This window comes from Triticum aestivum, chromosome 7A (genome assembly GCF_018294505.1).
Source record: "Triticum aestivum cultivar Chinese Spring chromosome 7A, IWGSC CS RefSeq v2.1, whole genome shotgun sequence".
In the NCBI taxonomy this organism is placed as follows: domain Eukaryota; kingdom Viridiplantae; phylum Streptophyta; class Magnoliopsida; order Poales; family Poaceae; genus Triticum; species Triticum aestivum.
This window is the reverse complement of record NC_057812.1, coordinates 721,540,417-721,554,016: the sequence shown is the minus strand read 5'-3', so window position 1 is coordinate 721,554,016 and position 13,600 is coordinate 721,540,417. Positions and strand designations below refer to the sequence as shown.

General features: G+C 43.9%; 2 protein-coding genes across 3 annotated transcripts; one reads left to right on the top strand and one right to left on the bottom strand.

Moving 5' to 3' along the window:
• The first annotated feature begins 441 nt into the window (after window positions 1–441).
• LOC123149695 (protein ENHANCED DISEASE RESISTANCE 2) lies at window positions 442–10,447 on the top strand. Of its 2 annotated transcripts, none has more exons than XM_044569402.1 (22): window positions 442–859; window positions 1,244–1,497; window positions 1,598–1,651; window positions 1,969–2,034; window positions 2,360–2,466; window positions 3,609–3,682; window positions 3,774–3,890; window positions 3,979–4,019; window positions 4,106–4,206; window positions 4,302–4,397; window positions 4,788–4,852; window positions 4,965–5,036; window positions 5,144–5,299; window positions 7,159–7,376; window positions 7,452–7,491; window positions 7,569–7,723; window positions 7,846–7,947; window positions 8,490–8,534; window positions 9,091–9,231; window positions 9,406–9,501; window positions 9,673–9,774; window positions 9,864–10,447. In XM_044569402.1, exons 2-22 carry the CDS (start codon window positions 1,267–1,269, stop codon window positions 9,960–9,962), a joined length of 2,178 nt encoding a protein of 725 aa, XP_044425337.1. In that variant the 5' UTR covers window positions 442–859; window positions 1,244–1,266; the 3' UTR covers window positions 9,963–10,447. The 2 variants fall into 2 exon arrangements, with proteins under 2 accessions (XP_044425337.1, XP_044425338.1); XM_044569403.1 differs by having other exon boundaries at window positions 467–854.
• Window positions 10,448–11,756: 1,309 nt separating this feature from the next.
• LOC123147064 (glyoxylate/hydroxypyruvate reductase HPR3-like) lies at window positions 11,757–13,294 on the bottom strand. Its single transcript, XM_044566311.1, has one exon. It carries the CDS (start codon window positions 13,279–13,281, stop codon window positions 12,247–12,249), a length of 1,035 nt encoding a protein of 344 aa, XP_044422246.1. The 5' UTR covers window positions 13,282–13,294; the 3' UTR covers window positions 11,757–12,246.
• Window positions 13,295–13,600: the final 306 nt, after the last annotated feature.

The following is a 13,600-nucleotide window of genomic DNA, read 5'->3' as shown; positions in this document are numbered from 1 at the left end:
GTTCTTCAATTGGAGTGGTGGTGGCTGATGTCAAGTCTTTGTCTGAAGGCTTCTCTTCAGTCTCCTTCAAACATGTTCGTCGGCATTTAAATGTTCCTGCTCATGTGCTAGCTAAATCTTGTGTGAACTCTTCTAGTCTTTGTGTGTTCCATTCTGTTCCGAATTGTATCCGGCAAACTCTGTGTAATGTTGTTCATTAATCTATAAAGCCGACGTTCTCTCTCTCAAAAAAAAAAAGCACACGACAAGCACCGGGGCGTTCTCTCACTCCTTTCATTTCAAAACACACCGCTGCGACACCCTACGGAGACCCCAGGGGCATTTCATGCCTTTTATTTGACACTCCAGGGGCATTTTAGACTTTTTCCTCACCTTAGAGAGCCGCTCTCGCCAAACAAACCGCTTACATCAGTTTTGTCGCCGCGGCCGCTTTGGTGGCGCAGCCGCAGCAGGCCAAAGCCGGAAAAAAGGCCGCGCCGAGAAAGCGGAGGCACGTGCTTCCCCTCCCCCGTCCCCGGCCTTTCCCGGGTTGGACTTGCCCACTCTCTCTCCACCCCCACCCGCTCCTCCTCCCCGTGCCGTCGGCCGGCCGCGTCCTCCCCCGCCGCGCGGCCTCGCCCCCCACCTACCCGGATCTCCGGATCTGGGTGCCATCGGCGCCCGCGGCCCCGCCCTCTCCCCTTCGGCTTGCCGCCGCCCGCCCCACCTCGGATCCCGGCGTCCCGCCCCGCTGGTGCCCCGGCGTCGTCGGGCCCTCGTAGGCGCCCCCCCTCGTCTCCAGGGGCCGCCTCGCCGTCCTCGTCCCCGAGGGAGCCGCCCCTTTGCTCCTCGCCTCGCCGCGGCCGGGCTGCAAGGTAAGGTTAGTTTCCCCCACCCGGAGCGTGTGTATGCTGGACGGTTCCTGGTTCGGCGTCGATTAGTGATTGGAGGTTGGACCGCGTGCCAATTTGACTGTGCGACCGCTTCCAGTCTGTTCCTACCAGTTGAAATGCTTAATTGCTAGTACAAAGTATAGTAGGCTATGGTCAAGGTGAATTGTAATATTCTGATCAACCTGGGTGATCTGGAACAAGGCTCTATAGCCTATAGCATAGTGTCTGCAAGCAAATGGTGCGCAAGGTGAATGATGAAATGCCGGGCAAACCATTTAGGCCAGTGGTTGATCCAGGTGGACTCTATTCACTGATGTTATTGTTGAGTGCTGACTGACCTATGGAATGCTGTTTTATGTCTGTCTGTGCAGTGCTGTCTGGGAGGGTGTCAGGGATGTCGTCGTCTTCGTCGACCGTGGTCTATGAGGGGTGGATGGTCCGGCATGGCCGCCGCAAGATCGGCCGCTCCTTTATCCACATGCGCTACTTTGTGCTGGAGACCCGGCTTCTCTCGTATTTCAAGCGCAAGCCTCAGCACAAGATGCCCAAGCTCCCCATCAAGTCCCTCCACATCGATGGCAACTGCAGGGTCGAGGACAGGGGCCTCAAGATGCACCATGGCCATGTATGCATCTCCTCTGTCACATGCTTGCAGTTCCTTCCTCTCAGTATGATCTTTGGCATTGCACACTGATTATTTCCCTTGATCAATTATTATACTGCAGATGCTTTATGTCTTAAGTGTCTACAACAAAAGGGAGAAGCACCATCGCATCACGGTACCAAAGCCATCCATTCTATTCCTTATTCCTCTCATCATACACTTAACCATAATAATCAGCTTGTTTTGTTATTGCACATCCATTTAAGCTATCAACCTACTGTTATTGCAATTGCTGTTGAAATGCCACTAGACTATTACTACTCTATTTGCCGCTGCTGTATGATTTATTCATTTAGAGGAACTTCTTCTATTGGCAAGAAAAAGAAACATGCCCTGCAAGTCTGCTGAGTTTTCCAAATGTGAATCCTTAATAATCCTACAATTCATGTCCTTGATGTTAAGTTGACGCTACCTTTCTGTAACTTATACCAGATGGCGGCATTCAATATCCAGGAGGCTCTAATCTGGAAGGAGAAAATTGAGATGGTCATCGATCAGGTTTAACATTTGCAGATCCTAAATCTCGCATATAAATGGTTATAGTAACCGCCCGAGGTTCTTTGTTGCTCAAGGCATCACCAATTAAAAATATGCAAACATACACAATATTGGCACCCCTATTACTGCTTATGAAATTAATCAGGAGTCTATGACAAAGGCCACTTCTCCCTCCGATCCATATTATTTGTCGCTGATTTAGTACAAAGACAATTACTATGGATTGGAGGAGTACTTATTTTTCCTTCACAGCTTGAGAATAATCTATTTCATTGCATACGCACAAATGCACCTAAATTGATTCTTCTAATCTAAACTGATGCAGCAACAAGGTGTAGTGTCGCCCGATGGTAATACAGCCTTTAGCTCATCGCAGCAAAATGCTGGTGTAGAAAATGGAAGGAAATCTTCTTCCTCTGATCGTGACAGTCAGTAAGTGGCAGATAACTGCGTTTCATTTTCCAGTTACGCCTTCTGTTTGCACTCTACGTGTGTTGTACACTTCGTCCATTTAGTTCCTTTACACTAGTTTTTCTGTGCACTTCTATGTATACTTTCTGTTGTTATAATATAACTAGCTTTCTCCTGAGAACTCATGTGTTGATATTCTTATACAAACTTGCCAGCGTTTTCTTCTTACTAATTTTAAAATGCTATGGACGTGTCACTTGTCTTCCTGTCAGTTGACAACTACTCCCTCTGTAAACTAATATAAGACTTTTTAGATCACTACCATCCCTCTGTAAACTAATACAGGACTTTTTAGATCACTACTATCCCTCTGTAAACTAATATAAGACTTTTTAGATCACTACTATCCCTCTGTAAACTAATATAAGACTTTTTAGGTCACTAAGGGAGGAGTATTCTAGCCAGCACATGATTCACTGTGATAATTTTCTTCGTTGTTAATAGTTTTTGTTAGTGGTTGAGGAATTTGATTCTGTACTTCCGTGGTATATTTACATGATATCTGTTCTGAAATCCTATTGCATGTTCTGCCTTGTCAACATTTTACATGGTCGTAGTTATTTACTACATCTGTTCCAAACTATAAGGTTTATTTGACTGCCCAAATTCATGCTTTTGATCAACAACTAGTCCAGTAATATGTAGTTTATCCTCCACAAAATGGACACCATTATATTTATATTCAAAAGCACTTTCATATGATAGTGATTTTATAACCATCGACTAAATATTGTATGAGATAGTTATGGTCAAGGCATGAATTTGGACAGTCAAAATACACCTTATATTTGGAACGGAGGGACCATTTGGTTATTTCTGTAACTTATGACACTATGAACCTAGGATTTAATCAAGTCTGAAGAAAGAAGGGAACATGATTTGGAACCGTTTTAAATGCCTTAATAATTTGCTTATAAAATATTCACGATAAACCCTTTGTAGCCCTGTTCTAAAAAAATCTGAACTCTTCAAGTTTGTATAACTGATACACCTCATGCATGTGTGGTGATTCTTCTGAGTAACTTTGTTTACATTTGTTCGATCGTAACATGGTAGAATATTGTTTGTTGTAAAATGACGGTTCCCTTAATTTCTTTTATCAGGTATAGTCATGAAGAGGAAGAAGAGGAGGAGGACAATCACCGATCATTGATGCGAAGAACAACAATTGGGAATGGTCAGTGACATGGTCTGTTTGTTAATTGTTCCGTCCATATATGTTTTTCGTTCCAGTACTTAAAGGATTGCTATATTCTTGGCATTTGTAGGTCCTCCGGAATCATTGCATGATTGGACTCGTGGAAACGATACAGGAATATCTGATCAGGGAAGCCCTGCCCAAGTTTTCTCTAGAGGACACTGGCGCCTTGTCAGATGCCAGAATGGCAAGAACTTTCTTTGTCCCTTGCTTTGGTTCTCTGTTGTAACCAGGCTGCTTGTTTGATGGGGTGTTAAATTTGAACTTTACTTCAGGTCTCCGCATTTTTGAGGAGCTCCAGGATGTTGATTACCTTGTAAGTTGGTGGTTGTGGGCATGAACTGGTAGTTTGAATATTTTGGCCTTGACCATTCGTGCTTGATGCTTGTGTACCTTTCATAGGCAAGGAGCTGTAGCAGAGCAATGAAGGCTGTTGGAGTTGTTGAGGCTTCGTGTGAGGCTATATTTCAGCTTGTGATGAGCATGGACACCACCCGCTTTGAGTACATTTTCTGTTGTTTTGATAAATCAACTCATCAATTATGTGTTCCTTTTTCCTTACAAAAATTTTCTTACTGTTTTTCTCTTGTTATTTAAGGTGGGACTGCAGTTTCCAGTATGGCAGTCTAGTGGAGGAGGTCGATGGCCACACAGCAATACTGTACCATAGGCTACAACTGGATTGGTTTTCAGCGTATGTTTTATCTTCTGTTAGAACCTTCCTTCTTTCTGTGCTGCATAAGTGCGAACCCATTGGAAAGATGGAAGCCACAAGATATCTTTCTATGATTTACAAACAAAGATGTCATTATCGTATATTCTTAACATATGCCTACTTACTTTGTTCTGCAGATGATACTTGTAACTCTTATTTAGGCTAATTATGTCAATTTATTGGTCTAAATTAATTGAAATGTAGCCCAGTGGAACACAGACTAATACAACTTAACATTTTCTGATATTGTGCCTTGAAGATACAGAGGAACTATTATTTTTTTCATCATTAAACCAGATATCTCAGTTTGATGAATTCCAGCCATTTATTTAATTACTGAAGTCACGTCTTTGATGAACATCTTAACAGATTTACTTGGCCTCGTGATCTTTGTTATGTACGATATTGGCGGCGTAATGACGATGGAAGTTATGGTTGGTATTCTTGTAGTTCTACACATCTCATCATGTGTACATGCACTGGACACATGTAAACCTTTTCTCATGAGTCCTATTGATGATCGCATCTTGTAATTTTTGTTTGCAGTTGTGCTATTTCAATCAAGAGAGCACCCAAACTGTGGTCCACAACCAGGATTTGTTAGGGCACACATTGAGAGTAATGAACCGACTCTGATGAATTCAATACATCATTTGCATGTATGTTGATTTACTGTAGGTATCAAATTTCTGATGTGTAACATTTTCTTTTTAATTTTAATTTAGGTGGTGGTTTCAACATTTCTCCACTGAAATCCCGTAATGGGAGAGTCCGAACACAAGTACAGCATCTTATGCAGATTGATTTGAAGGGTTGGGGGGTTGGCTACTTACCTTCATTTCAACAACATAGCCTCCTTCATATGTTGAACAGCGTTGCCGGTACAATTTTTTGTGTTTGGAATAACCTTCTGGACAACATTTCTAATATATTCCTATTAGTTTTCTGTGCCTTAATTCCTAAGCAGTAGTGCAGTCTCCAAATAAATCTGAGTGTCATTTGATTGGAACTAGTAAATGCGCACGTGCAACGCACGTTAATATTTAGGCAATATATTAATTCCACGCGGATATTAGGTATGCTATTTGTGTGTTAATTCTGTGATTAGTGCAATATTTGGTATGATATTAATTGCACGTTAAACACGTTTAACGCTCGCCATTGGAGCAGTCTAGGTCGTTGGATTAACTTAGTTCGATGGTCGAGATCTGTTGGATCTGCCCCTTTGGGTCTTTTTATATTGGTATAGATGGTATTATTATTTTAGACTGCTAGTGCTGTCCATACTTTTGGGTAATTCATTTTAATTGACTTGGAGTTGAGCGAGCCGTCTCTCTCACAATTGTCAGATTATAAAGAACACTTGAATTTTGATCCTGCCTAAATGACGCCATGCATTCCTCCCTGCGTTAATTCCTTGATGCTGTGTATGCACGCCATCATGTTAAGCATATTTTTGCACAAGGAATTGACATTTTTATAGTATAGGACTAGTTCTTGCAGAAGCAGTACTAAATTTTACGCTACAGCCAAATATTGAATATTTGTTCTAGGGTACAATTGGACTGTCATCTTCTCATCCATGATAACAATCTTTCACACATGCGACATCTTAGTTTACTCTATAATAATGGCCAAATGTTCAGTTCCTATTCAATGTATCTTTACTCCTATAAAGATGCAATTGGTAGTGGTGGTCCATTCACCTTTTGTTTACACCACATATGTTTGCGATGAGAGCGGATATGAATATTTTTGATATTGCATGGGTGGTACAATTAAAGATCTTAAACATGTAGAATAGTTTTTAAAACTTTAGTAATGCACAGGCATTGTGCGTGCCAGTGTGGGTATGGGCATTGTGCTAGTATGGATATACCACTGCTTGTCCTGTGCTAGACTGAAGTTAGATTTCTGTGATGTTTTCTTGCATAACAATGTTTTTTTTACATAGGGGACATTTTAATGTATTCCATGAAAAATGGTAAAGTTAGATGACAGCAAAATGCAAATAACTTTGGTTTCTTTAGAGTTTAGAGTAATCTAGATTAGTTAATCTTTGGTTAAAAGAACTGGGAGCACACGTGCCTTGGTCCACACTATTACTTTCCTCATAATACCCTTGTATGGATGGCTATATTTAACTTATACTCCCTGCTACTTAAGTGAGTGCAAGGTGTCAATAAAATCTCTTCTGTCCTGGGTGAATGAAGTGGCGATGTTTGCGATAAATCATGTTAAGTCTATTTCTACCTTAGGTCTTACCAGGTCATCACTGTAGGATTCTTACAGCTTTCGTAGCCTTCTCATTCTGCATCATGTGGTAGACTAACATTCGCCGGCCACGGCATCTGTGGCCTTTTCTTTATCTCGAGAACCAATAATTAAGCCTACTCCCTCTGTTCACCAATATAGGACGTTTTAGACTGACCATGCAAGTCTCTAAAACGTCTTATATTAATGAACAGAGGAAGTACTATTTATGCTTGCTAGATATTTGCAATAAGAAACTTGTGCTGTATGATTAACTCGAATTGTTGTCTAACCTTGGAACCATTTAGCATATAAGATGTACCTTGGTATATATTTTTTGAAGAGATTTTTGTATATATTTTATTGTCTCAGGTGCTACTTTGGGTACCCCCTTTCATTTGTTTTTACACAGATGTCCAACATGAATTATGATATTCTGGGTAGTTGATACATGCTTTACATTTTGCCTCCTTTTTACTGCTGCCAGGGCTCAGGGAATGGTTTTCACAAAGTGATGAAAGTCAAATACTTCCTAGGATTCCTGTTATGGACAATATGGCCCTATCGGTTTCTTCTAAGAAAGGCACAAAAACACAGGATAATACTGTGCAAACCAGCCTTCCGGCGGATGAAAGTAGACATTCAACGGTTGAGGAGGAGTCTGACGAAGATGAAGAATTCCAGTTACCTGAATCTGAGCTAGAGGTTAATGACTTGCTTATAATTTTTCTGGTTCCTCTCTCCTTGCAATATTAAAATAATCTTTTATTTTTTATGCAGCCATCAACTCGTGAGCTCGATGCAGATGGTAAACTACTAGGTATACTGTAATTCCATCTGCCGTGTGGTTATGTATACAACAGGACTAGTTTGCATATAACATGTTTCTTATTACAGGGTTGGATGAGGAAGATTCAGGTGAGATTGATTTTTCTGGATTTTCTGGAAATTTACGCCGGGATGACCGTGATAACAGTCGTGATTGTTGGAGAATATCTGATGGAAATAACTTCAGAGTGCGAAGCAAGAACTTCATATATGATAAAAGCAAGGTTCTGATCTTTCGCAGCAGTAGACTGCACTCATCATCTTGCCAGGAGTGTTCCATAATCATTAATCATTTTGGCTGTTTTCTAGACTCTGTTCGTTATGAATATTTACTATTTGTTTATAGGTTCCTGCTGGAAAGCCTCTTATGGAGCTTGTTGCTGTTGACTGGTTTAAAGACGTGAAACGAATGGATCATGTTGCTAAAAGAAAAGGTTGCGCTGTTCAAGTGAGTTCATATTTCATGCTTGATATTATTGATCAGCCTGCAGTAAAGAAAGTAAATAACCATACGGTTGTGAAACTGGACTGTTGATGTGATTAGCATGTCAAGGACAAAACATTGCAGCTTTTGATGGTTATATTGTGCATATTGTGTGCCAGGGTTGTACACGGGAGTCATTTTTAACACCAGGATTTCTTTTTTCATCCTTTTCTATTCGGTGGCAAACACTCTATTGTGGTTGCTTCTTTGGATGGAGATAACAGCTTTGCATGTTGTCGAAAAAGGTTAAAAAATAAGAACACCAAGTCAAAGAGCCATACTTTATTCATTACTATAACACTGTACAAATGTATACCTTTCGTATGTATATGGTAAAGATTTTCTGTTGCAGACTCTTCGTTTTGTTGATGTCTTATGTTGTCTAACCATGAATATGTTTAATGAGGTGAAGCATGTCACCAGTCACCTGCTAGTTGATCCTTTTCTTCTTTATAACCTGCTAGTTGATCCTTTTCTTCTTTATAACCTTTTTGCTTCTGTTGTAGGTTGCTGCCGAGAAGGGTCTTTTTTCATTGGCAATAAATCTACAAGTAAGCATTCCTATAAAATTACTCCCCTCCCTTTTCACTATAACTGTTCACACCCTCAGTAGTCTGTTTCAGAATACCTGTGTATTCAGGGAACCAAGGGTTCGGCTTATTGCATATATTCCTGCCTAAATGCTGTCAGATGGATTAAGTTTGATATAGTATGCCATATAATAGAGGTATGCATGGTCATTTCTTATTAGGGCTTCTTTGGTTCGCATGATTCTGAAAATGCAGGAATAGCAAAAGCATATATTACAAAATCATGTCATCTCGAATCCTATAGGATCAAATGCCAGAGGAATTTCACCACAGTTTATTTTAGTACGCCATGGGAAAAAAACATAAATATCTTTCCAATAAGTTGGACTCAGTAGATCATGGACCTTAAAGGGAGTGGCACCACATCTCCTTGCTCCTGGCACTGCCACTGATGTCTTGTACCATCATTGTTTGTCCTTACCGTGACCCAGCAACTGTAGATGATACTGCATACCAATTTGCTGCGTACTGTTGCATTTCGCATATAGTCTGTTGCTGATTAAGTTTGCTATTGCAGGTTCCTGGCACAACTAACTATAGTATGGTTTTCTACTTTGTATCAAAGAAACTGATACCGAACTCCTTGTTGCAACGTTTTGTTGATGGCGATGATGAATTCCGCAATAGTAGGTTCAAGCTGATCCCATCTGTACCGAAGGTATGGGTCTCGCCATCCTTAACGCTCTATGAGGTTTGATGCGAAACATAAATAAGAAATGCTCTATTTGGTAGAAGAGTTAGTAGAACAGAGGGGAGGGTAAGATGTGTCTTGATCCCTTGCTGGTGTGGTGGGTTATAGTCCGTGTGTCTAACTACACATCTTGCATTTCAGGGCTCATGGATTGTCCGCCAAAGTGTTGGCAGCACACCGTGTCTCCTGGGCAAAGCAGTTGACATCACCTATATCCGTGGTGCAAATTATTTGGAAGTAAGATTGCAGTGTATCTTTTATTTCTCCCTTAGGGTTCCTTTCTTTTTAAGTGAAAATGAGGACATGAGTTTGCCCTGTGTTTCTTAAAAGATTAGGGAAAGAGCTGGATCATGATCTGGCTAAATTGATTGGTGTCTTACGGTACAGTGTGATGATTGACCCGTGCAGATAGATGTGGACATAGGTTCGTCTACGGTGGCAAATGGAGTCTTGGGGCTTGTGTGTGGCGTGATCACGACGCTAGTTGTGGACATGGCTTTTCTTGTCCAGGTACATACATTTGCCATCTAAGAAATGCTCTCTCAATCACTTCGTTGATGCAGGATGTAACCGTTGGCTAAACTGACTATTGTTGGCAGGGCCACACATACGAGGAGCTCCCGGAACGACTGATCGGTGCCGTTCGGATGTCGCACATAGAACTATCATCTGCGGTTGTTCCTGTGCTTGAGGATTAACCAAATTACACTACTATTGCTCATTTGGTCCAAGTGATGCTTGCAACGTCGGCATCCATCTCCTCTATTTCAGTCTTGACAAGACACAGTAGGGTATACATATATACAGGCAGGGAACCAAGGGTTGGCGCTCGTGCCATGCCAACGACATACTGAACGCGGAGAAGCAATTAATTTTTATGTGTATGTAATTATGTATTGCACATCATAATTCGGTGATGTGATGGCAATCTCGTAGGTGTTAGAATTGTGTCAGCAAAGAAAAAAAGAAGATACCGAAATTAGGGCTAGGAGACTGGGCGAGGCCCAGGTGAGGGCCAGTTCAGCGCGAATAAAAAAGCCATGTGTTTGCTTTGTTTGGAACTTGTAGGAAAGGGGCTGAGATGACAGTTCCAAGTTCAAAGTTGAAACCACACAAGCCATTGTTCATGTACTAATATGTAACTTGAGACTGCAATATAAGATCATGCCACTGGTTTGCAGGATGCTTACGTGGTCTATTCCTTTGGAATGCGAATCAACCTGTGGTTGAGTTGGTTAGGTGGACAGTGGTATCCCCAACCCATCAGGGTTTGAACCCTGGTGCTCGCATTATTCCTGGATTTATTTCAGGATTTCCGGCGATGCGCTTTTAGTGGGAGGAGACGTTCGCGTCGACGACGAGGCGTCTACGGTGACTAGCGCTTGTGTCTGTACTGATGCTTAAAAAATATATTCATCTATTCCTTTGGAATTTGGGTTTGTTATGAGCCGATCACTGATCCATATATCTTTATTTTCTTGTTGTAATTATAGGTACCTCTATAGTTGGACGAGTAGATGCCATTCCTGCTATCAAATGGCGCACATGCTGCTGGGTCTTGTAGCGACAATACAAGATCTTATTTGGGTCTCCAAAATAGATAGCAGAATGAATACTAGGGAGCTCTTGCAGCGTCAAAAGTTTTTTCATCCCTGATTACACTTGTGTCATGTGTGGTTTAAGGCTTCTTTTTCACATTTTAATTACTCAAAATGAGAATACACCTGACCTCTACATAGCTAGGATGCCCACAACCAACAGTAATGCATCCATATATAAAACACGTCGGCAAAGAGCAAAGTCTTACAAGACCAAAGCGATGCCTAAGCGAGGGGAAAAACCCCAAAGTGATCAAAACAGCGATCGAGAAACTATTACAACGATCATATCCGCACCAACCATTTCTTAACACCATAAGGACCACGAGGTTCTTGAACGACAACGCTGGTTCTTCAACTACAACGCCTTGAGGAAGGAAGCGACGCCGAAGCACCACCCTCACCAAATTCGACCATAAAAGGTAAAATTCTAGATCTTCACCTTGAAAAGAACAAGTCTGAACATATCCGAGCAATGCCTTCAATAAGGTAGCAAAAACGTCACCATTGCCAGATATAACCAACTCACGTCATACCTATGGTTTTCACCCCGGAGCTCAAAACCAGGTATCGAGAAGCACCACTCGAAGTCAATATGTGTTGTCGCCACCACTTTTCTACGACCCCAGCAGCTACATGCGCTGGGCTAGAAATAACATCATTGGATAACTTTTCCCTCCGCGTCAAGCCATCGTACATAGCTCAAATTCACTTCCGAAGGCAAACTAACTGGAGTGGGAGTTACCAAAATCCATAAAGAAGCCTTCTGCTTGCATCTGGAGGGAGGAACCATCAGCATAGACCTTTCAGTGATCATCGTAATCCGCAGCGAGGGTGACACTTTAGTCCTACTACATGAACCAGCACTGACGGTGGAGCACACCACAATTGACTACCACCCCATCGGAGATAGCCCTACCCAGGTTCATCGGCCCGGGGGACGCCATGGATGGATCTACACCTTGCAACCGTCGTGCGCCATCACAGACATCCACCAAGCCCGGCTACGCGTGACGCCCGTTATGCATGTCGTACAGCCACAACATGCTGAGCAGAACCCGTCGCATACAGTTGCCACCGACACCACACACGGCTTGGCCCAATCTGCCAATGAGCCGTTTCGGGGCCACACCACTGTACAGGTGCACCAGATCGAGATGCAGATCTAGACGTCTGACTTTTTTTTATGAAGCATTGACAAATGTCCAGATAGCTTGCACAATTTCATCATGAGATGACATTGATGGAAAACATGGCAAAAAAGAAAAATCGATGCTCCAAAATGCGTTTGAAAATAACATTTTAGATCATCGATTCTTTTTTTGTCACGTTTTCCACGAATGTCATCTGGTTATTATGAAAATTTGCAAGTTATATCAAAACATTAGGCACGATGGCAGGGCACGGGAGTGAGCAATGGCTGGCCGGAGAAGAAGGCCTGGAGGTTGCCGATGGTCTGCGCGCGCAGGTCCGACCTGGATTCCTGCGTCAGAACCGCCACGTGAGGGGTCAGCACCACATTGTCCATGGGCAGGAGCTCCGCCGGCACCTTCGGCTCGTCCTCGAAGACGTCGAGGCCGGCGCCGGCGATCCTCCCCTCCTTGAGCGCCGCCACCAGCGCCGCCTCGTCGACATTCGCCCCTCGGCCGACGTTGATGAGCACGCCGTCCTTCCCCAGGGCATCCAGCACCTTCCTGCCCACGACGTGCCTCGTCTCCTCGTTCAGCGCGCAGGCAACGACGAGCACGTCGGACGCGGCGGCGAGGCCCCGGACGTCCGGGAAGTAGGTGTAGCGGCGGGACGAGCCCTCCTCCTTGCGCCTCCTCGAGTTGTACAGGATGACGCAGCCGAAGGCTTCGAGCCGCCTCGCGACGAGCGAGCCGATGTTGCCCAGGCCGATGATGCCGACGCGCTTGCCGCCGAGCTTGGAGCCGAGTGGCCGGTAGTCGCCCTGGGCCGGCCAGGACCCGCGCCTGACGTACCGCTCCGCCGCCGACACGCGCCGCTGCACGTCGAGCAGCAGGCCCACGGCGTGGTCCGCCACGTCGGTGGAGTAGACCTTCCCGGCGTTGGCGACGGCCACGCCGCGGCGCGCGCACTCGGCCAGGTCGATGTGGTCGACGCCGGTGCCCGTGGTGACAACGCACCGGACGGACTGGACGACGTCGAGGAACGGGGCGTCCACGCGTATGGCTCCGCCGCCCACCACCAGCACGGCGCGCGGGGGCTCGGGGGCTGCCGCTGCCGCGGCTAGAAAAGCCGGGAGGGGCTCGCCGGACGCGTGGAAGTCCAGGAGGAGGAAGTGCTCGTGCAGCGCGGCGGCGAACGGCGCGTCCAGCCGGCGGAGGACGAGGACGGCCGGGTGGGCCGCTGGTTTGCGGACTGTGGGTGCCATGGCGGGGGAACTAAAGCCGTCCATGCTGTCCCTAGCTTGTATATGTTGGATGCGAGGAGAATGGCGTTTTGGAGGCCTTTATTTTTGAAAAATTCAAATTCAAACTTTTATGTTTCAAAAAATTCTGAAAAAATATGCGTGTATGTAAGGACGTAACCATATGTGTGTAAAATTTTATGATGAAATACGTTGAAATACGACCTGCATAAAAAAGACAAATTCATGGTCTATGAGGATGAATAGTATCATGTGTTAAACATCATCAGATTTATCTTTTTTGCACAGCCCTCAAAGTATTTTGCCATAAAAATTTACGCACATGTGTGTTATGCCTTCATGTATA

Bases quoted from the DNA above. Each gene is read 5' to 3' on its own strand.
- LOC123149695 (XM_044569402.1), top strand. From the start codon at position 1,267: ATGTCGTCGTCTTCGTCGACCGTGGTCTATGAGGGGTGGATGGTCCGG. The intron at 4,398-4,787 runs GTATGTTTTATC...ACATCTTAACAG, and splicing joins CAACTGGATTGGTTTTCAGC to ATTTACTTGGCCTCGTGATC. The intron at 9,502-9,672 runs GTAAGATTGCAG...TGACCCGTGCAG, and splicing joins GTGGTGCAAATTATTTGGAA to ATAGATGTGGACATAGGTTC.
- LOC123147064 (XM_044566311.1), bottom strand. From the start codon at position 13,281: ATGGACGGCTTTAGTTCCCCCGCCATGGCACCCACAGTCCGCAAACCA.